The following is a 26,895-nucleotide window of genomic DNA, read 5'->3' as shown; positions in this document are numbered from 1 at the left end:
CCACCTACCATAGTCTAATTCTAATACCCAGACCATTTTAAAAATCAGAAATATATCATCTCCTCCTTCCTACCCACACACCCGCGTTTTTATTTCCTAGGTGCTCACACCTCACTGGGGGCTCCCAAGCCCCTGCTTTCTTCGTTCAACGCAGTCCTGTTTATATTTTATTGTCCAGATTTTAAGAACCAGTTTTTGTCTGCATTTTTCCTTTCCTCCTACAAACACAAACATCAAAATGAGACGGTTTCAAAGCGAAGCGCCGGGCTTGTCGTAAACTCATTACCTCCAGACGTCTCGCCGGCTGGATGACTTTATGACACCTTGGCTCTTCCTGTTTTCAAAGGGCCCTAGGTATCGAGTTGGCCGTAGGGGCGGGGGTATGCAGCACCTTCTGCCGGATCTGGGCCTTGGCTTTCCCTCCCAGCCCCCCTCTCCTTTTCCTTCAAGTCCCCTCTTTCATCAGGAACCCCCCAAACTGCCATCGCCCCCGGCCTTCCGCCCACCCCAGGCCGCCCGGCGCCGCAGCCCCTCCGGCCTGCAAAAGCTGTGCTGGGCCCGAACCCTCACTTACAATGACCTTCATTTTAGCCTCTGAATGCGGCCCTGAGAGGGACAAGCTGGGAGCTAAACGCACACAGAAACTGGGTTGGGGGAGGGGACGATGGGGTAGAGGTAGCTGCAGAAGAGCGCCTTGACCATTTTGATCTGCTAAGGTCACTTTGGGGCTCCAGTGGGGAGGAGCCGAGACTCACAGCCTGACCTGCACAACCCTCCCGGAGCCAGCCAGCCCTGCGAAGCTGGAGTAGGTGCTGCAGAGTGCAAAGTTGTCCTTTCCCTTGTTTGGGGGTAGTGGGGGTTGTCAATGGCTGGGATTCCAAGAGCAGAGGGAGACATGGGGTGCGGTGTGCCAAAGCCCCAGCAAGAGGGTTGCAAGGCTTCTGCGGCCCTTCGGCTCCTCTGGGCACTGATGGGAGGCTGACACTAAGTTCAGGGCACAGAGTTCGCCCAGGTGCTGGAAGCAAACTGGGGGAGGGATGAGCCACCAAGGGTCACCCAGGTGCTGTGCTCTAAGCTGGGTCTGCCCACACAAAGAGAGACTCCTCAGGTGCAAGGGCCCGATTTTTAGCAGTGTCTCCCTCCTAGGGACAGGGGAGACATCCGGTGAGGGTGGTATTTTGCAGAGACAGAGAAAGCAAGACACACAGCGTTCAGGGCCAGTGTCTGGGCTCCATTTGATCAGGTCAGCATTTATTGGTAGGAAGCGGTAACATTTACAACTGGTCCTCAGGCAGGAACCCAGAGCGCCTACCCCTGCGGCGGCCCACGAGAGCCGATCCCTCCCAGAGACAGTGGTTCCTTCAGTGCACTGAGAATAACCCCCCAGCCCTGCCCCACCAGAGGACCTGGGCTCCTCTTTCGGCTTCCTTCCAGGTCTCAGTCGAGGGTCTCCAGGCTCCCTGAGGAAAGGGGGCTTTCATAACCGTTGGACCACCCGGCTGGGCTTCTTCGGGCCTCCACACTGTTGTCGCTCTGCCTTTATTCTCGGAAGTGGGGCTCGTGTGGCCCCTGCTTGAGCAGTGCTAGGGGCTAAACTACAGCACTTTTCAGAAACATGGAGGACATTTACAAAGGAGAAGGCTGCTCAAGCCAGCGTGCACTCACAAAACACAGCATTTCCTAAGGAACCAACGGGGCAGGAAAGGGAGGGTGCAGGGCAGGGCAAAACCCCAAAGCCACTTGGTTTCTCCAACACATAATGAGCAAATACAGAGTACCCCAAATACCTCACAGAGACCAATCACACAGTCACTTCTACCTAAAAAAAGGGGTGAATGTCTGAATCGCTGGAGAGTTCTGGAAATCAAGCACCCACAAAGAAAAAACCCCACTGCCTATGCAAAGCAGAGCGGCCCCGCTGGTGCTGTGACGGGTCAGTCTCCTTTGGGGCATTTCTCTTTGCTCATCTTTTTCATTTTCATCCTACGATTCTGGAACCAGATTTTGACTTGTCTCTCTGTGAGGTTTAGAATCCTTGCCACCTCGTAGCGCCGGTCTCGGGTGAGGTACATGTTAAAGAGGAATTCCTTCTCCAGCTCCAGCGTCTGGTATTTGGTGTAGGGACAGCGCTTTTTCCGGGTAGAGCGAGCGTGGATCCAGTTTGCAGCGGGGTTGTCTATGAAGAGGGGGGTTTGGAGAAGGGGAACGAAGGGCGGAGGGAAGGTAGGGAGAAACGGCAGGGTGGAGGAGAGAGGTCGTTAAGTTAATTTCACCAAGGATGGTCGCTTTTCACAACTTAAGGGAATTATCATAAAAAGCCTTAATGCCCGCGCTCTGTTTACCGTACAAACCGCGCACCCAGGGTAGGTGGTTATGGGAAGCTTTTTTATGGATGCGTGTTGCTCGCCTAGGCTAGGATAGGCGGCTAGACGTTTTTATAGGTTAGTAAAACTATCAGTTTTGCACATTGGAGCCTTACAGGTTTCAGCAATAAATCAGAGGGCAATTTCTTTTGCACTTACTTGGGTCAAGTTGCTGTTGCGGCGGCTGTGGATGCTGCTTCTCCTCCTCCTTTAGCGGGCAGCCCGGGCTCGGGTGGTCGCTGCAAGCCGAGGGCTCCGACGAACCGCCTGCCCCGGCCCCGGCCCCAATCCCTGCCCCGGGCCGGGTTCCCCCAGCCGCTGCTGCCGCCTTGTCCTGTAGGAACGAGTTGCACGAGAACTCGGGGTCGCCGCTCCCCTGGGACTCCCGGGCCGAAGAGCACTCAGTCTGTTTGGAGGCGGAAGACGAAGAAGTGGAGGAGGAGGTGGCGGCGGCGGCGGCAGGGGTCGGGGCCGCTCCGGTTTCAGGCTTAATCCCGTAGTGGCGCCTGTTGGGTGGGCCGCCGGGGCCAGGACTGGGACCGGGACCGGGGCCGGGGCCGGGGCCGCCGCCGCCTCCGCTGCCGCCCGCGCCGCCCGGGAAGCCGGGCAGCGGTTCCATCCAGGAGCGCACGTAGCGCCCGGGCTCGGAGGCGGCGGCGGCCAGGGTTGGCGGGGGCACGTACGGGTGGTAGAGGCCGCTCATCGAGGCCGCCGCCGGGGGCTGGGCAGGCACCGCGGACCACGAGGCGGAGAACACGGCCGATTTGGGGGCAAAACTACACGAGGCGAACTCGGCGGCGGCGGCGGCCGGGCTGTCGGCCACACCTGCGGGCCTGCCCGGGGCGCCGGGCCCCGGCGGGGCGAAGCGCGCGGCGAACACCTCGTCGCCCTCATGGCCTATGAGCGAGTCCACGTAGTAGTTGCTGAGGGCGCCACTGGAGGACATTGCGAGGCGCCGCGCGCTCCCACCCAAGGTTGCACTGCCCGCCGCGCTCCCCGCCGGCGCCCCGGCCGCCGACTAGCTCGCAGGCTGCAGCCTCCACCATTGGTCGCGCGGCCCACGTGATCATATTTACCAATACCGCGAGTAAATCAGTCCGCTACTCGGGGGCTGCCGCGATTAAAAAAATCCTCGTCAACAGCAGCGCCGCAATTAGAGCCCGCGGCTCCGGGCCCGGCGCCGGCCCCGGCCCGGCCGAGCTCGGCCAGCCCGGCGGCTGCGGGACCCGCGCGCCCGGCTGCGGCCGGAGGCGGCTCCGGGGACTATTTGTTCGCCTCCCCGGCCGCCCTCGGTCCTTCAGTCCGGCCCCGCGGTGCCCGCCCAGCCCCCGGGCTCCGGCGCAGCTGCCAGCCGCGCGGCCTGGGCACACCGAGCACGCGGCCGGAGTCCCCGGCCGCCGAGGGCGCGCGGGGCCCGCTCGGCCCCCGGCGGGACGGCCTTCGGCGGCGGCCCCTGGCGCCCGAGGGCAGTTCTCCCGGCGCCCTGCTCCCTACCCAGACCCAGCCCCTCCCTGCGCAGACCCCCACACACGCTCTCACAGCTTGTCGTGTTGTTTAAAACAGGTGGAAGACCTCTGTAATGATATTATGCCTTTCAATAAAAATTTTATGAGGTGTATTTGATTATAGATTAATGTGTCCCTAATAAAACGGACGGATGGAGCAGCTCGGAGGGCCCCCTCCCCCTACCACACACACACCTTCGCGCAGCCACACACCCCCCCGACGTGAGGCTGAGCACACGCCGTGGCCCGGTGGGTAAGCTGGGGTGGCCTGGCCCGCGAGCTGGGCCGCGGCGGAGCCTTCTGTCTGCCCCCCGAAGGGCCGGTGAGGAGACGAGTCGGCACCGTGTGGACAGTGGTGGCCAGGGTGCCTGGTCTTCTCCGGGGCTGCTGCAAAGACCCTGGAAGAGAACATGCCACAGGGCAGAACCCAAATGCTAGCGCAAGACCCGCTCCCGCCCGCCGCCGCCCGCCGCCCGCCGCCAGCCCGTGGCCCTGGGAGGCCGGCGGGAACCGGCATCTCACGAGGCAGGGCCTCTTTCGCGTGGTCCCCACTCAGAGACCTCCAAGGGGACGCCTGCCGGAGATATCTTTAAAATGGTCTGGTCCTTGGGCCATTCCTCCCCATCATTATTATTACTGTTATTGTTATTATTATTATTACTTTATTATTTTCTCCTTCTCCTTCTCCTCCTCCTTCTTTCTTGCCTCCAGAGGTAAGGCTGGGCAGCCTTGAATCTGAGGGGAATGCCCACGGCCACTCCCAAATCCGTAGCACAAAGCCTCGGAAGCGCGGCTGGGAGCCTAAACAGAAAAGCAGCCGGCACAGGCGGCGGAGGACCTACTCCTTGCTCTACAAGCTGCCCAGCGCACCCTTCGAGGGTTCCCAGCCCACCTCGAGGCCGGGTGGGAAAAAAAGGGGGAAATGGCTACTTACGGCCTAATTGATTGTCTTTGCCAATGGCTTTCTGATTTTGTTCCAGAGAAGTTGACTTTGCCTGTGCACAGTTTTCCTCCGAGACATGCCCCCCTGTCAACAACTAACGGTGCTCCCCACATCGTGGGGGAAATGGAAAAGTTAAAGTTGCCCTCCTTCTGCCCAAACGGTTGAGGTCTGGGGCAAATTGATTCCAGTGTTCCCGACCTCGCATTCATCCGGACTCGGCTCTCTCCCACCCCTAGGAAACAGCTCCCCTAAAAGGGTTCTGTCTTGGATCTGGGGAAGGTTCTTGGTTTTGAGGAGTATGTTTAAAACTCTGAATAAACACAGTGTCTGCCAAAGACCCCCTGGGTGAGTGCTGTAACGTTTAGAGCCCCTAAATTGTTTTTAGGGGAAAAAGGGAGGGGGGAATGAAAAGAACTTGTTTCGCGAAGCTGCTTGAAGCTGTTGGAGAGCCTTGGAGATAGCAGCACAACCTGGGGTAACGAATTCTCTGTCAGCAACTCCCCTCAAGGCTTCTCCTTTCTGCTCCCTGGCAGAAGGCTGGACTCTCTTGGGCTGAGTATTCTCCAGTATATATACTGGCAAAAGCTGGAGTTTTCCAAGCCATGGCGGCAGCTGGAACATTGGACTTCATGGGAAGTCATGTTCATTTGCAAATTTTCTTTCAGTCACCTTTTGTACATTTTCTTGCCTCTCAGATAATAGAGTGGCTCCAACCAGCATTTTGTAATTAAATAGAGGGAGGATTTACTTGGGGGTGTGTGTGGAATCTTTTCTTTCTTTAAAAAAAATTTCATGTGGACCACTAAAAGGTAGTGACTGATCATAAAATCCTTCCACAAGGAAACTAGGACAAAGTGGGATGGGAAAACTCACCCATCCTCTGCTTTACTGTGGCCTGGCTGTCTTGCACTTGGGGTAGGGGTGAGAATGAGGGAATGGGGTGCAGAACTGGATCCGAGGCAATGCTAAGATGCTGCTTGTTCTTGCTCCTGCAATGGAGGCCCGGCAGCTTCCAGGTGGGCAAGACTGGTTTCAGCCCAGCCCCTGATGATGGCATGCCAGTAAGAATTGCCAAGCCCCCACTGAAAGCATTAAAAATGACACAACCAAAACCAAAGAGGGAAAGACACACAAGTGGGGAGCTTTGAGAAAAAGCATCTAGGGCACAGGCTTACTTACCAGGCTCGAGCTAGAGCGAAACTCACACCCATTGTGAATTCAACCCAATCACTGCTGGGACAGGGAGAGAGGATTCCCCTTCTTCCCAACTATGGAAACAGCACACCCAGGCTGGATTATCACTGCCCCTTCCTCCACTGCCAAATTGTAGGACCCTAGGCCTCCTCCAGCTTCTTTCTCCTACATCCTTTCCCTGCTCTCTATACATGCCGCCCACAACTGCCCAAACAAGCGGTTTAACAGGAAGATCATCACACCAAAGGTTTTCATTTCCACCATAACAAAATTTCATTTTAAAAAGCAGAGGGAACGAACTCATTTCCAGAGTTTATTGCATTATACATGCGACCAGAACATGCACAGAAAGGACAGGTTGCTGTTATACTCTACCAAACCACAGATGCACCACAAGGGAAAGGCTACAAGGCATAAGTCGTCAATATTCCATCTCATCAAGGACAATTGCTAAATTCATCTGTGAAAAGATACATTGTAATGTGCTTTTTAGTCCCCCTCCCCCCAAAGCTTGTGGGTTTTCTTAATCTTTTTTAAATATATATGTAATTTAAGTACTTTTAAGTACTGATGTGTTCAAAACGCCATGGGCTCATGGACTAACCACACACAGACCTTTTGTGTTAGGAAAAACATGAAAAAGTCACATTGCTGGATGGATGAATGGATTGATGGATGCTCTACAGTTCCAATAAGTTAAGACCCAAATAAAAATGCGCAGTAACTGTTACCCTGCATTACGATGAAAAAATAATAAATTACACGTGCTAGTTTTTTAATATATATATACTCATAGGGATTACAGATCACTTGCAGCACGAACAGAATGACCCCAAAGTCACATTCTAGCAGGAAAACAAAACAAAACAAAAACAAAGAGCAATGAAGGTTTTGTTTCCGCCTTCCCAGTCCTCCAACACTCGGCCCTGGAACTCCAAGCCCCCTTTCTGATCCTGGCCTCCCACGGGCCTCGGACCTAAGAGAAGGTGAGGTTGGCGGTCAGTTCTCGGATCCGGTTCTCTCGGCTCATCTTCTTGAGTTTCATTCGGCGGTTTTGAAACCAAATCTTGACCTGCCTGTCGGTGAGGTTAACGCTCTTACTGATCTCTAGGCGGCGCTCGCGGGTGAGGTACATATTGAACAAGAACTCTTTTTCTAATTCCAGCGTTTGGTGCTTAGTGTAAGGGCACCTCTTCTTTCTGCCACTCTTTGCAGTGAGCCAATTGCTGGTTGGAGTATCAGACTTGATTTCCTCTAACAAAATTAAAGGGAGAAGAAGAAACAAATCAAGAATTTTTTTTTTTCTCTTAGTCTGTTCAAATGTACCCTTGGCCATGACCCCGCTGGCAGCCAGGCCGATTTGGGAAATACTGGCATTAAACATTACTCACATGAAGTGGGCCCTGGAAGGGATTTGTAATTGATGTCAGACTAGTTTAAATGCCCCAAATGACACAATGGGCAGGTACCTTGCCCTCTGTGTCAGGGTTCTCCCTCTCTCAACTTTCTGACCTGCACCAAACAGTCATACAATAGTAAACTTTCAGGGTCACCCCAGCAACATTCCAAGTGATCAGCTCATAACAGGGCTGGAGGGGAAGAAGCAAGCCACAGCCTGGACAAACCTACCAAGCCCACTGCTGCCTCAGGTCCCCAAGCCTGCCACTTCTTCACTTCTCCTAGGCAGGCAGGGAGCCCCACAGCCAGGCTGATAGGTGCCCATTCTCTTTCAAAACATAACAGAGGAACTGAGTACTCCTTCTCTGCCCTGCCTGGACATTGTTGAATTCCCCCCGAATTTCCTGAATTATTTTGCCTTCTTGCCCCCCACACAAAAGCATTGCCCCAGAAATGTATCTCCTTATTGTGGCCCACCTCTGGGCACTGAAGGAGAGGCTCAGGGGCAAGGTTCCTGCTGAAAAAAACCAGAGCCCCTGGCTTTTTGCCCTAGCCCAGCCCTAAGGCTGGCTCTGCCAGGTGGGCCACGCAGATTCTATTCTCTCCCCTTCCGCCTTTGCCCCCTTTGCAAATGAATCGCAAAGCTCGCGGCACTTTCCCCAGACAAAGCCAAGGTTACCTCCTAGCTCGCAGAGGCTAGGAGCCCCGTCCTCCCGCCCAAGCACCAAACAGCCAAGCCATCTTGTTCCCCTTGCCGCCTCCAAGCTCGCAGGATGCGGGGTGCATACACTTAACACAAACACGGTGCCTTAGACCACCTTAAAATCTTCTGTGGGTGAAAGGCAAAGCTGGGACCGCAAATCTGAGCAGGAGAAAGGAGGTTCTGGGGCTCTGTTTATGAGCCGCAGGTCATTTGCACTCTTTTGTTGCATTTCAGATCTAGCTCAGGAAAAATAAACCCAGCAAGCCCTTCCTCTGTCCAGGCTCCATCAGCGTGGGGCCAGGACTAGCCAGGAGGGCCAGGGCAGCAGGGAAGAAGCAGGGACGATCTTGGGACTGAGACTGCTCCATCTAAGAGCTGGGAGGAGCAGCACCTGACAGTGGGGCCCGCCTGAGCTGCCGGGGCTCTGCGCAGGGCACCCAGGTGCTCCCTCTTTGCCAGGTTCCCAGGCTGCGCACCCCGCTGGGGTGGCAACTCTGCTCATACCGACCTTTGCTTTCCTTCTCCTGTACTTCAGGACTGGACACGGAGACTTCAGCCAAGCAGCTCCTCTCTTCCGGAAGGCCGCCTTTGGCCTCGGGGCTCTCCACCTGGGGGACTTTGGAGGGCTCCTGGCCATTCGCGGGCTCGTTCATCTTCTTTTCCATCTGCAGCTGGGCGGCCGAAAGCTGCGGCTTGGCCGCGCCGCGAGGGTTGAGCTGGAGCATGACTGTGGAGCTGCCTTCGGGGCTGTTATTGTACTCTTGGGTTTTCCCGGTGGCGTAGGTCTGACTCAGTCTAAAATATCCAGGGACAGGAACCTCGGGATTCTCAACGGGACAGGACTCAGGGACCAGCCTCTGGTACGAAGGGACCTCGGCAGAAATGAGTTTGTTGCGCTTATCAGAATACATGCAGCAATTGGATTCTTCCTTAATGTTGGTGGTGAAGGAGCAGGTGGGGACTTGCTGTGTAACAGGTTGCTCTATTCGACAAGATCTGTTCGGGTCTGTCCAACTGTCTACTTGAGGTATATAAGGATGCACATTCATACCCATATTTTGGTGGTTCACTTCTCTTTTGGCCAGAGACGGGAGCAGTCCACAGGTTTGCATTCCATAGGTCCCCATGTCTGCGCTAGGTGGTGGCATGTACATGCTGGCGCTGCTCGAATAAAAACTGTCACTCCTGCAGGCACTGATCAAGGAATCTACTAAAAAAGTATTAGCAGCAGGAGAGCTGTTGGGAAAGGACATTTTGGGGAGGAATTTGAAGAAGAGAGATTGTGTCCTTTGTAGGCTGACATCTCTAGGAAAACATTCCCCGAGTAATTGTGGATGCCTCTGCCGACCACATGACAACTAAGCCAATGAGATTTGAAAATGGCCTTGAGCCGCAGCCTCCTCGCAGGTCACGTGCTCCAGAGCAGGGCCAGCGGGCCGCGTAAGCACGGACAACAGCGACATCTACTATGCGCCTGAGATAGTGCGCGCTGGAGGTAACCGGCCCAGCACTCTGCGCCGCCCGCCAGCGTACCCGGGGCTCGCTCGGCCCGCCGGTCCCTTTCGCGTCCCCCACTCTGGCCTCTGCGCCACGCAGGCGGAAGAAAAGGCTCGGGCGGAGGGGCCTTGGGAAGATACGCGGGGAGGGAAGCTGGAGCGCCGTGGCGCCAGCACACGGAAGCATTCCACGCACACACCCAGGCAGAACGCTCCCAACAGGGCCGGGGCCCAGGCTGGGGTGGGGGTCCAGGTTGGTTAATTTTGTCCCGGGCAGCCGGGGAAGGTGAGTTGATTCCCCGGGCTCGGAGACGTCCCACCCCGGGGGTCCATAGGAAAGATCTTTCACGCAAAGACGCGGCCAAGGTATCCTGGGAAAGAGAACAGGAAGGGCCGAGAGGGCCAAGAGGCCACGCAGCTGGCCGCCCCGGAGCCCCGAGGACTCGCTCGGCCCCGGTGCTGTCCTCTCCTTCGGCCTGCCTTGCCGGGCTCCAGGACCTTTCCCTCCCTGGAGCACTGGGCTCTCTGAGGAACCACACCCCGACCTTTGCGGGCCGACGCTGGGAGCTTTCAGATCGGAAACAATCCCTCGCCGGAGTAGTTCGTTATCTGAGAAAGCGTCCCTCGGGTTTCCAGCGGGAGGACGAAACCGAGGTTTCCCTCCCCACACACCCTGATAATAGATGGCAAAGAGGGAGGAAGAGAGAAAGAAAATAATTTTTTTCAAAGAAAGGAAAACTCTTGCCTTCAGACTCTTGAAGTTTTAGAAAACTGACTGGGCCAAACAGGAGAGAGAGAGAGAGGGAGAGATGATGCAAAGGTGTCATTTGGTTCTTCTGCAAAGAAAAATGTTTTCCTTTTATGGATTTTGTAAAAGCACTGGTTTCTGACAAGTGCAAGGTACAAAAGGTTGTTGAATTTATTAATACATATTAAGAAGAATCAGGGCGATCAATAAAATTCTCATCTACATTCTTGGGCTACTTGGTAATTTTCTTGCTTCTGAAGGATTTTAAAGAGTTATACCCACCGTTGCCACACACGGGAAGATATTTTATTAACAAATCAATCGTGACTTTGTAAAGGATAAGATTAATAGTTAGGATTTAGCATAATGGCATTCGCTTTATGAATTATTGAAAATTATACTATTGATTTTTCCCCCTTCACTACTAACCAAGAAGGTCAATTTTTGTTTTAACACAAATTGTCAAATATTAAAAGCTATAGTTTTGTCAGAAGTCAAATTTTATAGTTTTGGACAATACCTAAAATTATTTGACATGGTTTTGCCTGGGTAAGGGGAGGGAGAAAAAAAGGAGGTGGGTGAAGAACCTAAGCCCTCTGTTTCCTTTGGTGAGGGAATGTTCTATAAAGAGGATTTGGTCTGGGATTGTGGTTGAGCTCATTAAAGAACAACCACCATCACCACCAGGGAAACTCAGAGTTTTATGAGAAAGTTCAACAACTTCCTCCCTCATTCTCTAGTTGCAGGCGGGTAAGCAACCCTTTGGAAGCTCCAGCCTCGGGGCAGCAGTGGGGAGTTTTAACCTTGATTTCCAAAGGCTTGCCCTAGCCGGGCCAGCGCGCTGGAGCCGTCATCCGTTTCCCGATCTCCTTCGCTGCCTACAAGAGAGGAAAAGGGCCCCGCTAACTCTGATGGTGAACCAGTTCTCTAACCCGGAAGGCATCCGTGTTTTCTTCCCCACACATTGCCCTGTTATGGGATGGCCTTGGATTTCAGGCGCGGAGACTGAACTTGTGGGTCAATTGGGTTTCCGCCTCAGGAGAACATTTCTTTGGAGCCCGATGCTAATTAAAGCGCATCAGCATTCTGGAGAACCTAGTTGCCCTGCTTGCTCCTCCACAAAAACCTTTTCCAACAAACCTTTTGTCAGTCCCTCCCCAAAAGGAATCTCTGCTGGCCTGGTGGAAAAACAGGGGTTGGACATTATTTTCGGCCTTGGGACGGCTTCGCCTGTCCCCTCAAAGTGCCCTCGCCCAAACAATAACCCCTTTTAAAAACTCCTCGGTGGCAATGAGACAGACCTTTTAAACCATTACGCAGCTGTTCAAATACAACATCATTGTCAGGTTAAAAGCCCAGCGCCTCTAACTGCTCAGGCAGCGGGATGCCTGTGCAGGGGAAGCCTGAGGATTAAACATTATATTACTTTTCCACAGGGTTGTCTGTTTTTAAGCTTGTGGGGGGAGGGGGTAGATGGATGAGAAAAGCAGAAAAAAGAGGACCAAATTATGACTCTAGTCTGCTGAAGTCCTGTTCAAAACTAAGGACCACTGACCAGCACCCGAAAATTGCATTCTCACAAGGCAGAGAGTATCATCCCAGCCACGGCAAAGCATGCCCAGGGCTGGACAACGTGCCCGCTACACCCGCTCTCTCTGCAGGCGCCCTGACGCCAGCCGGGTGCTTCAACCTAGTCCCTTTCCATCTTGGCCAGGGGGGCTGCCAGGAACTTGGTCATCCATTTCTTCCCATCCCATGAAGAAGACAAGACTGTTCGATCTAATTGGGAATTTTATGCCCATCAAATGCCCTTTCATAATCTTTATTTATACATGAAGAAAACAGCCAAGCTAAAAAAAAAAAAAAAAACAGCAATTCCTCGCAGAGCGGATAGATATGCCACGACAGACAGGATCTGCCTTCCGAATATGGGGGCCTTTCTGTTTCAGCTCCCAATAGGTTGGAGCTCAAAGTCACCTCCATATTGGATTTGGTTTTAAAAGGTCTTCTTCACTCAAAGAAAAAAATGTGTATCAAATATAATTTTGAATTTATGACCACAAAATTCTATTTTATTCTTTTTTCAAATTTCTGCCTTTGGACCAGCTCCCTGAGGCCAGAGACTACCAATATTTCAAAGAGATTTTTATCATAAAAATCAAGCAAAATAGTTTTAATACAAGAGAATCATCTCGGCAAGGGAGGATGAAAAGTTTGCCTAAGATCCTAAGGCTACGACGAAGCAATTGGAATGAAAAGGCAGTGGCTTTCAAGGCCAGCCTTTATTTTGCTTACGAGTATTTAAGTAGCTACATAGCCACTGTTCTCGATCATCTTTAGATCACTGGGAGCCGTTACCATTAATAATAAATCAATATTGCACCATAAAGGAGATAAATATCCATGTTTGCACCAAGACACCCTTCTCCCCGGCATAGCTCTTTCCAGAGAAAAATTAAAAGGGCCGCTTTATCAAGAACTTAGCATCTGTAATCAAGAAGTGGTTTGCATCTGTGATGCCCCGTGTGTGTGTGTGGGGGGGTGAAGAGCAGCAGCCTTGGGCCTGAGTGAACTTGGGGGCTCCCTGGTTTGCCCTAAATTTGGGCCCTGAGTGGCCTCAGGGCCGTACCACTCTTTGGGGGCAGAGTTGATGGAGACAAATTTTAAAAGCTCCTTCTCCAAGACACCCCCGGGGGTTGCACTGTGCACCTCCCAGCCAAAGTGAAAAGAAATCAGAGCAAGCAGGGAGGCTGGGAAAGCCACCACCAACTGCATGAGGGGTCTATGGAGACATGTACAAGGGCGGGCAGCGGGCAGCCTCTTTCCGTAGCAGACACAAAAGACGCCTTAGCGCATTTTCCCTCCACTTCAAGATCTGAGACCTCAGCGACTTAAGATACATGACCACCCTCCACAAGCTCCATACCCCTGAACGATCAGGAGGGGTTAGGTCTGCAGTCCTTAGAAGGTCTGGTCCAGTTCCCTGGCCTTTTTCAGGCCCATCTTGGGAGCTGCCAGGAGAAAAGAAAATGCAGACCGATGAGCACCCGTGTGGTCTTCAGGAAGCTGCCAGCCAAGGCATAGGGGCCCTGCAAAGCCACATGCACCCCTGCTGGAGTCATCCAAAGAGGACCACAACGACATTTGGGGAGGGGAGTTCTCACCCTTTCTGGACTGAGGCCCCAGGGTTCAGTCCCGGGAAATGTTGCTTCACAATAGCTAAGTTGCGCCCACAATCTGACAGGCTGGAGCCGGAGGTGCCACAGAGAGCACCCACGGCTCTGGCTGGCGCGTCTCCGGGGTGCTCATGCTGCCCCATCCACCCTGGAGCGAATGCCAGCTCCCAGGGATGGACCCACAGCATTTGGTCCAGGGCCTGGAGGGAGGAGACAGACAGCAGAGCCGACCAGGCCCGGACTAATTCCGAGGGCTGTACGTGCTTCACAATGAACTTCGGGGAAGAAGGGATAGCTACCCATCCTAAGAAACCCGCATCCTGGAGACCACTCCTTTGGAACCTCCCTTTTGGCCTGCGGATGGCAACACGTGCTGTTCCCAATGTTAGGGGCTTTGCAAAGGGCGGGGGGTAGGGGGTGAAAAGAACAGCATGAGGCAAGCAGAAGGCTTGGAGGGGTGACCAGGGGTTTGTCAAATGCAAAGCCCGTTTGCTTCCAATGCATTACCCATTCCACGACGCCTAGAAGTATAAATGTTAACCGATACAATCTGCCGCTTCCCGCAGCCACATCAGTCCAGCCTGACCCCAGCGTCCCAACTCATAGTCCTTCCTGCCTGTGCCTCTAGGTCGCTACACGTAGCCCCTGGCGCCAGACTTGACTTGGGTGGAGGCAAGACGTCCTAGTCCAGAACGGCACTCCCTCGGTTGCGACGAGTCCTATTTTTTCTAGCGCCACACCCAGCTAACTTGCCACAGCCCTGCTCTGTCTTAAAGAAAAGCCTTTTAATCCTACCGGAAGGTCGGAGAGCGCGCAAGGGGGACATGGTTTTGGGGAAGGGGTGGTCCTATCCTCATATTGCTCTCTGCACTCAAACGATCAAGAATATTGATATTCCCATATCTGATTAACTCGCAGTGGCATGACCTATTTCTAAATGCACATATTAGTCTTTTAAAAATCTCTTCTGAACACCATCAGGTTATAACAAGGTACTCTTTGCAACAGCTTTATCTTTAAGCAGACAACGATTAGGTGATCGCTTTTTTCAGATATCTGGGTAGTTTCCTTTTCTTTGTCTTTATACAACTTCCCACACCTCATGGTTGCTTAGAACAAACAAACACCAAACACACACCTTAGCGGCCGCCTGTTTCTAACGGGCTGAGATTGCTTATTAGAATCCAGTAATAGAAAGATATGGTACCGTGGCCTCTGCGCCAACCGCGGCTTCTGGAACGTGAGCACGCCCCCGTGTGGCTCTCCAAGGCCATGCAAACGGAAAATGGTTATCTCTTGCCTACGGTGGCGGATATACAAGCTTGCTACATTTAGCCGCAGTAAAAAAAAAAAAGAAGAAGAAGAAGAAGAAGAAAAAGAAGAAGAAGAAGAAAGAAAGAAAAAAGAGAGAAAGAAAAGACATATGACGAAAGAAATAAACCAGTCTTAAGCAGCTTCTGGGAAGATCAATATACTATTACTACTAGGGCACCGACATTTTAACAGACATCCAAAATTCTAAACAAAGGAATCCCCTTCCAAACGAAATTACTCCACTGCAGGCTTTGTTTCTATTGCATTTTTCACCAAAGGTTGTGGGACGCTTTTGAAAACAATATATTTTCTTTGTTTCCATGTCATAGAAAGTGCAATAATTTATTTGACAAGGTGACAATTTAAAAAAATATATAACGAAAGTGTAAGTCTAAATAGAACTTCCTTGTTCAGATGCTTGCTTTTAAAACCGAAGGTCTTTATTAGAGCAAAGGGTACTGCTATCTATGACTCCCTCTAAAACCCTCCACCATTTCCTAGCTGTATCAACAACATGCTGGTAGACATTTTAATCTAACTAGTGTTTTTAAAAGAAGTCAGTTGTTATTGAATTACACAAATGTTTGAAGGGAAATTAAGGTTATTGATCCTGAAATTAGGAATTTGCTTAGATTTATGGTGAGTCCCCATATGATTCTGTGTGGTCATAAATGTGTGTGGGGATCTGGGTGTGCGAGCATGTGTGTGTGTGAGTGGGTGGCAGATGAATATCACAGAAGGACCTTAAGGCGCCTAATTATTCAGAAAGGTTAAAGGTGATGACCTTGACATTTTGGAAGTTCAAAGGCATACACTTATGCACTTATGTTTTTCCTTTCCCCCAAAGCCTTGGCAATTAAAAAATTTTGCATTGGAAGTGTATGCCTCTTTGGAAGAGGCATGTGGTGCTGTATATCTTATGGATTTGTTTTTTTGGCTCTAGGCTTATGAGAAGTTAAGAGTCATAAGATTCACTTTACTCTTTTCAGAGAAAGAAGGCTTTTCTCACTCCTCCAGTTTATTACACATTGCGGAAATCTCTTTTGGGCCCACCAGAAGGTGTATAACACAACCCAATTAAGCTGTTTAGAACTTTGGCTTTTATGGTGTTGTCTAGACAGTTCAAGGTTTTGTAAACAGCCTGGCCTGGTCCTGCAACATAAAGTGCAGTGCACCCCCAACACATTCTTTAACTTGAAGCGATAAATGTGGTGAGAACTGGGTCTGCAGACCCATGCCCTATTCCAGGAAGGGGGCTTATATTCCCTGCTTCAAACCTGCTGTGACACCAGCAAGCACCCCAAGACCTCTCTACCCATGGATAACTTCCTTTAAGCAAACTTTTGTTTTTCAGTGAGGCTTCTAATATTGGTTTCTTCTTTTCAGGGACCTTGGATCCTTGACACTTTAAGAGTGAATTTGCATTTTCTAATCAGTTTCTTAACATTTTTTATCCCCAGAAATTCTAAGTTCACTGGACTAGTGTGGGGGGCAGGGGGCGGGGTGTTGCTTATGTTCCTGCTGCCTCAGCCTCATCGTCTGGAGAAGGCAGCACCAGGGTCACATCCTCAATTCAGAGGTTCACTCCTCAAATGATTTTTGAAACCAATGTAGCCTAGAAGTAGGGGAGGGAAACTCTTACTTTAGCGGAATTAAAAAGCATTTCATTTGATTTTCAGTTGCATGGGGGAGAAGATTCGGGCTGCTAAAATATCCTGAGCAGACACTAAACTTATTCAAAGAGGAAAATTCATACAGTATAGTGAAGCTGTAACCTCCATTTTACTAGAAACCATTTATTCACACAAAAGACAGTGACTCATGCCTTGACACGACAGACCAAATGTACACATTTCCCAGAGTTTAAATAATCTGCATTCACCAAGGAAGAAAGACAGGGTCCCTTAAACTCAGAACAAAAGCAAGTGCCTTGCCGCCCAGGCCTAACTCTCTACAGATCCCACAGCGTCCCCACCGGGACCTGGAGAGGGAGGGAAAACAACAGCACACTGGCGGTAAAATTGTAAAGGGACGTTTGCATTTACCATTTTCCCCTTATTAGGATCCGTTGGGCCAAGTCCGGGGCCTGGTCCGCAGGTAGCAGTGGTCGCTGGGAGGTCCCGAGTTGATCGTGGGAAGGAATGGTGGAGTTCCACAGAGAAGAGGCGTCATTAAACCCAAGGACACTGGGCCTGCCGAGGGCAGGCTGGTAGGGAGGAGGGTGAGTGAGTGGGGGTTGTGGGAGAGGGGTGCTTCCTGGAGCTCTCAAAATAAGGGATTTCCAGTGAAATACTGCAGACGGTCTCTGTTCAGTTTCTTTTCCTTCATCCTGCGATTCTGGAACCAGATTTTGACTTGCCGGTCAGTGAGGTTGAGCATCCGAGAGAGTTGGAGTCTTTTCTCTTTGTTTATGTACACGTTAAAGAAAAACTCGCGTTCCAGTTCTCGGATCTGGTACTTGGTGTAGGGACAGCGCTTTTTCCGGGACCGCTGGGGGGCCACTGCAAGGCAAAGAGACCAAGGGGTGAGAGAGGCCACTGCCTGCCAACCCCCGCCCACCCTCTCGCCTGCCCGCCTAGGCCTTCGCCAGGGCCAGGCCTCGGTCCTTTGGGGACGTCCCCCGCCGCTGTTGAAAGGCCCTGCCTGCGTCGTGGGGGATGATATATGGGCGGGCACGGGAGAGACTGCGGGTGTGGACCTGTGTTCACACCCGGACACACACACACACACACAGCCTGGCACCAAGGTGGGGAAGCAGAGCACGAGGCAGCCTCTGAGCTGGAACTCGAAGGGAGAGAAACATGAGCGCGCGGGGGCATCTGCTCGACTCCAGGCAGGAGCGCGCGCCAGTTAGAGGCTTGGATAAAGTCCAGTTCAAGGATCAAACTCTCCTCACCCCACCCCACCCCTGAAAAAGGGGGTGCTCGAGTGTCCACACTCACAAATTGGCTTGAAGTCGTCCCTTCCTCCCTCCATGGTCTCCAGCACATACACACACACACGCACACCCCAAACTGAGAAAAGCTCTCAGCAGCGATTAATGTCCTCCTCGAAGTCTACCTTAAGCCCACCTAAATTGGTTTCCTATCGTAAACACGCTTTACAACGGCCCGGGAAATCTTATAGGATGTATAAACCTCTTCGAACGCTTATAAAGTAGCACATAAAACGGCGCAAGCGGAGGGAGGCCCCCGCTGCCCCCCCGCGCCCCGCGGCCCCGGGCCCCGCCGCCCACCCCGCGCCCGGTGCCTACCTGTGCCGCTCTTCTCAGCCCCCGCCTCCCCCGGGGGCCCCTCGCCGTCACGCCCGCCGCCTTCTGCCGCCCCCTTCGGCTCCGAGGCGGGGGTCGCCTTGGCGCAGGGACTGTCCCCACCGCCACCTGCCCCCGTCTTGGGGTCTCCCTTGTCGGCAGCACCCTCGGGTTGTGGCGGCGCGGGCGGCGGCGGGGGCTGCGGCCCGGCGAACGGGGGCCCGGGCGCGGCCTCGTAGAATTGGTCGAAGCCCTGCGGCAGGATGCCGTTGCGGCCCACGGCGCTGTAGAAGTTGGAGGCGGCACCCGCAGGGCCGTGGGGCGGCCCCGGCGCGGCGCACACGGGCTCCGGCGCCTTGAAGAGCACGTCCGGCCGGCGGCCCGCGGGCGGGAGCAGCTCGCGCTGCATGGCCGCCTCCTCGGCTGCCGCCGCCGCCGCCGCCGCCGCCGCCGCTGCCGCGTAGTAGGGAGCGTAGCCCCCCGCGCCGCCGCCGCCACCGCCGCCCCCGCCGGGGCCGCCCCCGCCGCCACCGCCCCCAGCGCCGCCGCCGCTGCCGCGGTACGGCCACTTGGCGCGCTCCAAGCTGTAGTCTCGGAAGGCCACCTCGCGCACGGGCTGGACGTGCGGCGCTAGGTTGGAAGAGTAGGGGAAAGTCATCTGGCAGGACGACGGTTGCGACAGAAACGATGGCTTGCTGGCGAAGTCCGACGGGGCCACATAGTAGGCGCAGCCGGGCAGGTACATGCTGGCTGCGCTCGGGCCGCACTCGTCAAAGTCATTCATGGCTCCTCCGCGTGCGCACCGGCGAGCCCCGGGCCGCTCCCCGCGCCGCCAACCTGAGCCATTGATTGCACAAGAGGCTTGGGCCAGGATCAACTAAGCAAAAATCCCCACCGGGCGCTGACGTGCAATTCATCTTGATTGATTCTGGTGGTAATTATGTCACGTGACGCCATGGAGAGCAATGTCCTTATATCTATATCAGTGCTCGCCAACACGCCCCGGGACGGCTCCTGGCGCCGAGACACGCGCGTTGGGGGCGGATCTGGCCTCGCTCTCCAGCCAGATCTCCCTGGGCGCCCCCTGACTAGGCTGCTCCGCAGACTGGGTCACCTGTGTGCTGCCGGTGGCTGCCACTGCTGGGTTCATCTGCCACCGCCCGGTTGGGCCGCCCGCCCGCGCTGCTTTAAGTACGCGGACCGAGGATGGAGGGGAGGAGGAGGGAGGGGGAGGAAGGAGGAGGAAGGGGGAGGAAGGGGGAAGGGAAAGAAGCGGGGAGCGGAGGGGGGAGTCCCGGCTCAGGGCATTGGGGACTAGGTGTGAGGGTGTGAGGTTCCCACTCTCCACACCCCTTCCTGCAGCCGCTCCCTCCCCCGCGACGCCGCCACCCTCTGTAGCTTGCTAGCCAGGAGCTTGTTGCTTCTCGTTCTAGGGGCGTGATCGCGCAGCTCTGGGGCGCAAGCAGCCCTGATTTACATATTTCTCTGCCAGGCTCTTTCACCGCATAGTAACTTGGCTCTCTTCACTCCTGACCCAAGGAACGTGAGTGCCAGCCTCGAAAAACCCACTCCAAAACCCCACCAGGAGCTCACCAGGGCTAAGGCCTCGGTGCCCACTCGGCCCTGTCGCCCTCTCTCCTCCTGTCTCCGTTCCTGCCTTTTTCGTCTCTCTGCAGCCTTCTCGCTATTTTTCTCTCCTGTCCTGTCTCTCTCACTCCCCTCTCTTGTTTCCCCTTTGCTCCTTCCTTCCTTTTACTTTTCTTTTTCCTTTTCTCTCTCTGTCTGCTGGTACTCTCTCCTTTCCCCTAGCTGTGTGTCACAGCCTCTGTCTCACTCTCTGTCGCCTCTCTGCATTTTTTTCTCTCCCAGTGCTAAAGCAAGGAGGAAGTCCAGCCATCAGAGACACGCTGTGGCCCCTCTAGGAGCTGGCGGGGTTTGGGGTGGTCCTGATGAACAAAAGGATCCGGACCCCTTCTGTCAGGGCACCCAGCCTTCGGCTCTCCCCCAGCCAGGGACAAACCATCAGCACCTCTGCCCTCCTGGTCCTCTTTGCTTTCTGGCCAGGACTGGGACCAGTCCATCTCACATCCAGCCCCTCCCTGGGTTCCGAGCCTTGCCAAGGCCTGCACATCCGCCATGACTCCCCGTCTCCTTCAGTGCCCTTGGGCCAGCACAGCTGCACAGTCACTGCGCCATCCTCCCTGCAAGTCCTTTGGCTTGGGGAGGGGGGAGGCGGTGTCTCTCAGCAGTTCTTGCCTCCTTGCTTGAGTGTCTCTATGCCACTTGGCCCTGAGGACCCCCTGTCCACTCGTCCCAACGCCTCACTCTCCTAGGTGGCCACTTTGTCCCTCTTCCCTAGCCTGGGGGTCCAGGCAAGGCCAGGACTCCCACATCCGGAAGAGCCAGAGCTTTCCAAAGGTAAAACCAGGCTCTCGGAAAGAACCTCCCCAAAACCCAAATCCCAGAATCCAGGATAGGAAGTTGCCCCTCTTCCCAGGATTCTTCTGCCCAAGCAACCAGAAGCACTGGGTTCTGGGGCTCAGCCCTATACCCAGAACAGGCAGCGCAGGCTATGAAACTGGCTCCCTCCCTGGCGCCCGCCACCGCAGTGCCCAAGAGGTGAGCTCTGCCCGCCACTTCGACAGACAGAGAAAAGGTGGGCGATGGGAGCTCGTATCTATTTTCTGGCTGATGCCTCGCTCTTCCTCTTTTTCTCCTCCCTTCCCCTTTTCCTTCCACTCTCCCGTCTCTGCCCCCCCCCCACCTCTGCTTCCCTCCGAATACAGCTCAAACTGGTCGGTGTCGACTGGAGGGCAAGGAATTTCCCCCGCCCCCCCAACTGTTCGTCCCTGTATGCACCCTCCTCGAAGCTGGCACCCTTGCCCAAGTTCCAGCTTGTCCCTGTTCTCCTCAGCCCAGACCTGCGACGCAGTTATCTGCCTCCCTATCTCCATCCCTGGCCCAAGCCTCTTCCTTTCGGGCTCCTAGTCGACGCCCCTGGATCTCTCTCCTAAAATGGCTCCCGGGACACTGCCCTGCAGCGGCTCAGGACCCGGGGCAACAGCGGCGGGGCCCCACGCCGGGTCTTTGTATGTCCAGGGCACGCAAAATTCTCTGCACAGGGTGGGGCGCAGGCATCCCGCTACCCCCAAAGTAGAGCCTGCTGACCGCCTAAGAGGGAAATAGGGAGGACGAACCATTCAAGTTCAACGACATGGCGATGGCGGCTTCGGCTGCAGCCGCGCTTTGGCGGGGGAGGGTTCGCCATCTGCCGCGGCGGGCTGGGGTACCGGGGAAAGGAGCCCGCGGGCCCCCCACTGCGCATTTACAAGGACCCCCGCCCCCACACCCAAGCCAGGGCTTTCGTTCTGGGCCCAGCACACTTAGTCTTTTGACTCCAGCTCTCTCCTCGATCTTCACCCAAAACCCCAGGAAAGCCGCAACCTCCCAACCCTCTTGTCCCGCTCGAGAACCTACCGTGAAGACTCCGGCTCTGTGGCCTTGTCCTTTGCCTGCGGCCCCACTCGAAGCGCAGGGAGCGCACCGGACCCTCCCGGAACAGCCAGCAGCTCCGCAAGTGATAGCTTTCCGAGCAGCGCCCGGACGCGATGCGGTAATTTCAAGCCACCCAAGATAAGACACTAACTTGACCTTAACTTTGTCAGGGCGCCCCTGGTATCTGGAGAACGTGAACAGACACTGTCTGGCAGCTCTCGTAAAAGCTGACTGGGGAAGGGATTCTGAGTCATTTCATTTATTGCCACTACAGTTCTGCAAGAAAGCTTTTCCTCCCTGCCAAACTTTAATTATTTATGCTCGTTTAGGAAACGAAAGAAGAGGAGAAAAGCGGAGAAAACACGCAGAGCCAGTCCCTTCCTGCAGAGCCTTCGGAATGGGCTTCCTAAGTCAAGTGACTGGAGAACAACAACACACACGCACACAAATGTGGGGAGATCACCTTTGTCCAAGGAGATAGGACAGGCGCCTTGGCCCCCACCCCACCTCCCACTAAGGTGGGTGTATGCAGCTGGGAGAGGCAGGGTGAAGGGGCAACCCCCTACTATCACACATGAATATTTACAACGGTTCTGGATTTGTCCTCCACTCCAACCCCCACCCTGGCCTCCCGGAAGCCTCCCCAACCCGCCTCCCTTGGGGAGAGCCCCCAGGCCTTAAAAGCGCCTGGTAGGCCCTCTGAACTCGTAGCCGATTGAATGCCAGACGAAGCCATTTTTTTCTCGTTTAAAAACCTTTTTCTTGGTAAAGAGGCCTGTCTGGACTGCAGCATTTCGGAGAACGCATTTGTCTTTGTGCGAGGGGATGTTGAACACTCCGATTTCAGCATCCTTTCTCTCTGGCGTTTGTTTCTTATGGTGAATTTCATCGTAGTTCCAAATCCCTGCCCGGACTTCGGCTAGGAAGGGAGAGAGGACACCGCTGCCTTTGTATTTGTGCGGATCAGTAAAAGGGATAGATTTGAAAAACACTGCTGAAGCCATAAGGGATGGGCAGGATTTTACACTTAGAATAATTTCAATCACTTTGGGGAGTGGTCTTCACGAATATCTCCTCCCATCCTACATCCCAGGCTAAAGAGAAAGAACACGATGATTTAATGGTATATATTGGAAAGACACGGTCTTGATGTGTTATCTCCGGTCCTGGGTTTAAGTCTGGGTTTCCTGGACCTTTACCCAGCTCTCTCAACCTGAGGTCTGAGTATGGCTTCCGCCTTTGTTTGGATGTTTTGAGACCCAGCTCTGGGTACCACGGTACCACCGCCTCCCTGAGCCCCACAAGACCGGAAACATTTCTAAAGATAAGGCCTCCACAGGCTCTTGGTTCCTTTTTCCTCTGTTGTATTTTTTAAAAGGAGCTGTTTAAAAAAATATGTTTAAAGTACACATCAAGTTAGCTTGAAGGAAGAGGATTTGGAACCATTGAATACTCAGTATTAGAGATTTAGCAGTTTTGTGAATTGTCCCATTTGCTAAAAGCTAGCAATTCTCTACTTTCCATCTCTGAGCCAGCTGGAGCTGGGGTCTGCAAGAGGACGGTGAGCACAGCAGGTCCTAGCTTTCCCAGCCTGAGCTAGAGTCTCTGAAGGCCTAGGGGTGCAGAGGCCACATTTTCCAAGAGAGTTTGCTGAGCTGCAGGCAGAGGTGCCAGTATGGAGGTTTTCAACAGGGCATAGCCTTTTCCAGAGAAGCCCATGGCAGAGAGAGATGTTTGTATTGAAATCTGAGGAACCTCATATCTTGGCAGCCCCCCTGACAACAGCAAGCTTTCACGTTTGAAAATTTAGGCAAAATATAGAAGCCCCTGCCTGCCATAAGCTGAGGGTTTGCTTAGTGTGTGAGACACACTAGAATCTGTCTGTGAATCCTCTTCTTTGGATATTTTGCACACATTTTGTTCATAGGCTTTTATACACCATTTCTTGACTGACTTGGAAGACATTTTCTCATTTAATGGACAGCCAAGTCAGTACCTACAGTGAAACTACAATCAGAAAAGGAAAAAATTAATTTCATGGCCTGAAAAACATTAGGAGGGAATTCGAAACATTTTTGAAAAATCAACATCAGTCCCTTGACAGCTTGGCTGGGACCTGGATATTTATTTCCACTCAAAACATTTCTATGTGTCTGATATATACAAGCTATTGTTTTTGACACAATCAAAGTAAAACAAAACATGCACGACAACTATTAGGTAGCAGAGAAAATGCAATTAGTCTAAACATCAACTAAGGTCAGTTGGGCTGAGGCTCAGGAGCTCCTTGTGAGGTGCCCACTCTAGATCTAGGGCCTGGTTCTCCACTGAAAAGAAATCATTGGACTTTGGGAAGGAATCTTCTACCCTTTGGCTGTTGTGCATATTGCTAGGAGTTGGGGGCGCTACTTCTCAGGAGATGGAAAAGAAGCAGGGATGGTAGGAGTTGGGGGGGGGCTCGAGTTCACTGAAGTTAAGGCAGGATAACCCGGCACACCTAGGACAACGCCATCTGGCATTCTGGAATCCCAACCTCTACAAAACAAGCCTAGCAGGGCCCAGATCCTTCACACTCCATGGGGGGCAGGCCAGAGATGGCCTCAGAAAGGGTACAGTGGTTGAGCCCCTGGTGGGGTTGGCAGGTGATGGAGAAGAAGAGGGGAACTTCCACTCCTCTCTACTTGGTCAAGAGCAGCTATGAGGGACTGAGGATCTGAGGGGCCTCCTTTCTTGCCTGCCCCCTGCCTGGTGGAGGAGATTTCACTTCTCCCTGTGGTGGCTGATTACCATAATTCAAGAAAGAAAGACATGTTGACACCTTTACCCACCTTGACAGGAAAGCCATATTTACAGTCGGAACGTAGGACACCCCCTCCCCACCTTGCTCACTCCCTTCTCCTGCTTCTTGACATTCCCCCCCGCCCTTCTACTGCAGCCCAGACTCAAAGCAGACTAGCAGCTCCTCATCAGAGCTCAGCTCTGGAGTCCAGTTACCCAGCACAGGGCTCTGGTTGAGGCATGTGTGAGGAGGTGAGAAAAGTAGGGGAATTTTACCAGTCTTGGCTAGGAAGTGCAGTTTGCCATGGAACCCCAGCCTCCCTTGTCCCATTCCTGGGAAGGAGGTATCCAGTCCATTTCGCCCAGCTGGAGGAGCCAGTCCAGCTTGAACTCCGAAGTGTCTCCGAGTTTGTTCGGCCACACTCCCTCCCCTTTCCTCCCGAGATCTGAAGGTCTAGGATGGCTTTTGTCCTCTCAAACCAGCCAGGGCACACAGAAGGTGGTGGTGATGGTACCCTTTCCTTTCTCCAGGATCATGATTCTGGCTTTGCCATAAAGGGCTTTGGCTGCAAAGAGACACGACTGTGCCCACAGACCTTTTCCACTTCGCCCTGGAGGCCTTCCTAAATTCAGTTCCACTCTGAGTTCTAGCTAGGTGTCTGCTAAATGCAGAAAGAATTGGGGAGAAGGGAAAAGGGGGGCTAGGCAAAAGCAGAAATCCAAGTAAAAAGGAACTGGAGCGAGCCCAGGTGTAAATGCCTTAGCCAAAAGCAAAGACAGGTGACCCCAGGACCCCACTGGAGAACCCTCAACGCCATGGTTGTGTTGCAACTTCCACAGCCCCTTCCGGAAAAAGCCTGGAGGCACTACTGGCCAGGTATCCAAATCTCTTACTGGCTTTTGGGGCTGCAGCCAGAGCAAGAGGGTACCTAGGATCAGCTGAGGAGTGGAAGGAAAAGCCCCAGTCCCAGATCTTCCTCCACGCCAGACTTGGGCTCAAAGAAGCAGAACCGGCCTCGGCCAGGCCAGGGATTAGTATAGCGCCAGCGCCTGCTCACGCAGCACCACACGTTTCTTCTTCATACGACGGTTCTGGAACCAGATTTTGACCTGCTGGTCGCTGAGGTTCAGCCTGTTGGATAATTCCTTGCGCTTCTGCCGGTTGATGAATTCGTTGAGGAGGAATTCGTTCTCCAGCTCCGCAATCTGCTGCTTCGTGTAGGGTTTCCGCTTCTTGCGGGCCCTCCCGGGGGCCGCCCCCCACGGCAGGCCTGCAACACAGCCCCAACCCAAGTCAGCCCAGCCCGCTCCCTGTTGCCTGCCCACCCCCGGAGGCTCCCTCCCCCTACACACTGCACCCTGCACCCCACCTCCCATTCCGGCCCTGACTGGCCCGGGGAGCATGGCCACCGTTTACCGTCGGGCAGCGAAGGTCGCAGGCAAGAAGCGACGCCCGCTGCCTGCACTGTCATGTTCAAGTTGAGCGGGCCCTTGGCGTCGTCCTTGAAGCCGGCGGCGCAGGGGGTCCCCTCAAGCAGGGCCGCAGAGCCTGGCGCGGCACGGCCCACACCCGCGTAGTCGTACTTGGTCGATTTGAGACCAGCGGCCGCGGGGACCAGGCTAGACTCGGGGGCAAAGGGCGGCCGCGAACGGCCACGCTCCTCAGGCCCCGCGGCCACTTCGGGCGTATAAAACTTGGCCTGCTCTTCGGGTCGGTCCTTGGCGCCCAAGGGCTGCAGGCCAAGAGGCCCGGAGCCAGCCAGGTAGGGCTGCGAGAAGCTGCCGAAGGCGGCGGCACCGGCAGGCTGCGCTGGGGCGCAGGAGGCGGGCGTGGTGGCCCAGGGCAGCGCGCCGCGAGGGTATGAGATGGGGGGAAGTGCGGCCAACTGGCCTCCATTCGGCCGCAGGTTGGAGAAGTAGAAGGAGTCGGGCGACTGCAGATTCAGAAGCGAGCCCACATAGCCCGCTCTGTAGAGACTGCGCTCACACATCTCCAACAAAGGGCTTCGGCTGTGCTCGCAGCAGTATTTAGTTACAACCGGGAATAAGAGGACAGGCTCAGACGATTGGACGAAACTTTGCCTGCAGGTTCTTCAAAGCCGGTCATTTCAGCACCGCCTACATCCCCCCGACCCGTTTTCCCCCCCTTCAGGGTATTATGATAACACCCGCAATATTCGATGGCGAAGGACAAGCCTGCCAGGCAGAGCCAAGGCTTGGTGAGCTGAAGGTGAAACCTCTGCAAGTTTCCAGGCCCAGTGTCAGGAGCTGGGGGCCTGAGGCATAGGGGGCCTTTGCCCAAGTGTCCCTTGGGACCCTTCTTAATCTTGATTAGCTTTGCACTCCCGTTTTTCTCTGCTTACCCGAGCCAGGCTTGCTTCTACTAGCTTTAAGTTGCAGCTGAGGCCTTTCCAGTACCGCTTGAATCTCAGTTTGTCCAAAGATCCTGTGGTCTGGTGGGGCCACCAGCTCTGTCCCTAGACCTGAGCAATGGTATTCCTAACCCATCCCTCCCAGTCCCATCTTTGTAGA

General features: G+C 54.0%; 4 protein-coding genes across 4 annotated transcripts; all 4 read right to left on the bottom strand.

Moving 5' to 3' along the window:
* Nucleotides 1-1,129: 1,129 nt before the first annotated feature.
* On the bottom strand, nt 1,130-3,644 carry HOXD9 (homeobox D9). Its single transcript, XM_024561582.4, has 2 exons — nt 2,523-3,644; nt 1,130-2,176 (listed from the first exon to the last, which is right to left on the bottom strand). Exons 1-2 carry the CDS (start codon nt 3,307-3,309, stop codon nt 1,935-1,937), a joined length of 1,029 nt encoding a protein of 342 aa, XP_024417350.3. The 5' UTR covers nt 3,310-3,644; the 3' UTR covers nt 1,130-1,934.
* Nucleotides 3,645-6,305: 2,661 nt separating this feature from the next.
* On the bottom strand, nt 6,306-9,437 carry HOXD10 (homeobox D10). The gene is made up of 2 exons (XM_024561571.2): nt 8,615-9,437; nt 6,306-7,259 (listed from the first exon to the last, which is right to left on the bottom strand). The coding sequence occupies exons 1-2, from the start codon at nt 9,357-9,359 to the stop codon at nt 6,982-6,984; spliced, it is 1,023 nt and encodes a 340-aa protein (XP_024417339.1). The 5' UTR covers nt 9,360-9,437; the 3' UTR covers nt 6,306-6,981.
* Nucleotides 9,438-16,493: 7,056 nt separating this feature from the next.
* HOXD11 (homeobox D11) lies at nt 16,494-19,162 on the bottom strand. Its single transcript, XM_053919439.1, has 2 exons — nt 18,094-19,162; nt 16,494-17,341 (listed from the first exon to the last, which is right to left on the bottom strand). Exons 1-2 carry the CDS (start codon nt 18,872-18,874, stop codon nt 17,106-17,108), a joined length of 1,017 nt encoding a protein of 338 aa, XP_053775414.1. The 5' UTR covers nt 18,875-19,162; the 3' UTR covers nt 16,494-17,105.
* A 6,233-nt stretch (nt 19,163-25,395) lies between these two features.
* Nucleotides 25,396-26,354, bottom strand: HOXD12 (homeobox D12). Its single transcript, XM_024561585.2, has 2 exons — nt 25,781-26,354; nt 25,396-25,634 (listed from the first exon to the last, which is right to left on the bottom strand). Exons 1-2 carry the CDS (start codon nt 26,352-26,354, stop codon nt 25,396-25,398), a joined length of 813 nt encoding a protein of 270 aa, XP_024417353.2.
* Nucleotides 26,355-26,895: the final 541 nt, after the last annotated feature.

The sequence above is a fragment of the Desmodus rotundus genome, chromosome 2 (genome assembly GCF_022682495.2).
Source record: "Desmodus rotundus isolate HL8 chromosome 2, HLdesRot8A.1, whole genome shotgun sequence".
In the NCBI taxonomy this organism is placed as follows: domain Eukaryota; kingdom Metazoa; phylum Chordata; class Mammalia; order Chiroptera; family Phyllostomidae; genus Desmodus; species Desmodus rotundus.
The sequence above is the reverse complement of the archived record's forward strand: the minus strand, read 5'-3'. Positions and strand labels throughout refer to the sequence as shown.

Bases quoted from the DNA above. Each gene is read 5' to 3' on its own strand.
- HOXD12 (XM_024561585.2), bottom strand. From the start codon at position 26,354: ATGTGTGAGCGCAGTCTCTACAGAGCGGGCTATGTGGGCTCGCTTCTG. The intron at 25,635-25,780 runs GTAAACGGTGGC...GCTGTGTTGCAG, and splicing joins GCGACCTTCGCTGCCCGACG to GCCTGCCGTGGGGGGCGGCC.
- HOXD11 (XM_053919439.1), bottom strand. From the start codon at position 18,874: ATGAATGACTTTGACGAGTGCGGCCCGAGCGCAGCCAGCATGTACCTG. The intron at 17,342-18,093 runs GTAGGCACCGGG...TTTGCCTTGCAG, and splicing joins GGCTGAGAAGAGCGGCACAG to TGGCCCCCCAGCGGTCCCGG.
- HOXD9 (XM_024561582.4), bottom strand. From the start codon at position 3,309: ATGTCCTCCAGTGGCGCCCTCAGCAACTACTACGTGGACTCGCTCATA. The intron at 2,177-2,522 runs GTAAGTGCAAAA...CCCTCTTCATAG, and splicing joins GCAACAGCAACTTGACCCAA to ACAACCCCGCTGCAAACTGG.
- HOXD10 (XM_024561571.2), bottom strand. From the start codon at position 9,359: ATGTCCTTTCCCAACAGCTCTCCTGCTGCTAATACTTTTTTAGTAGAT. The intron at 7,260-8,614 runs GTCGGTATGAGC...TAATTTTGTTAG, and splicing joins ACAGGAGAAGGAAAGCAAAG to AGGAAATCAAGTCTGATACT.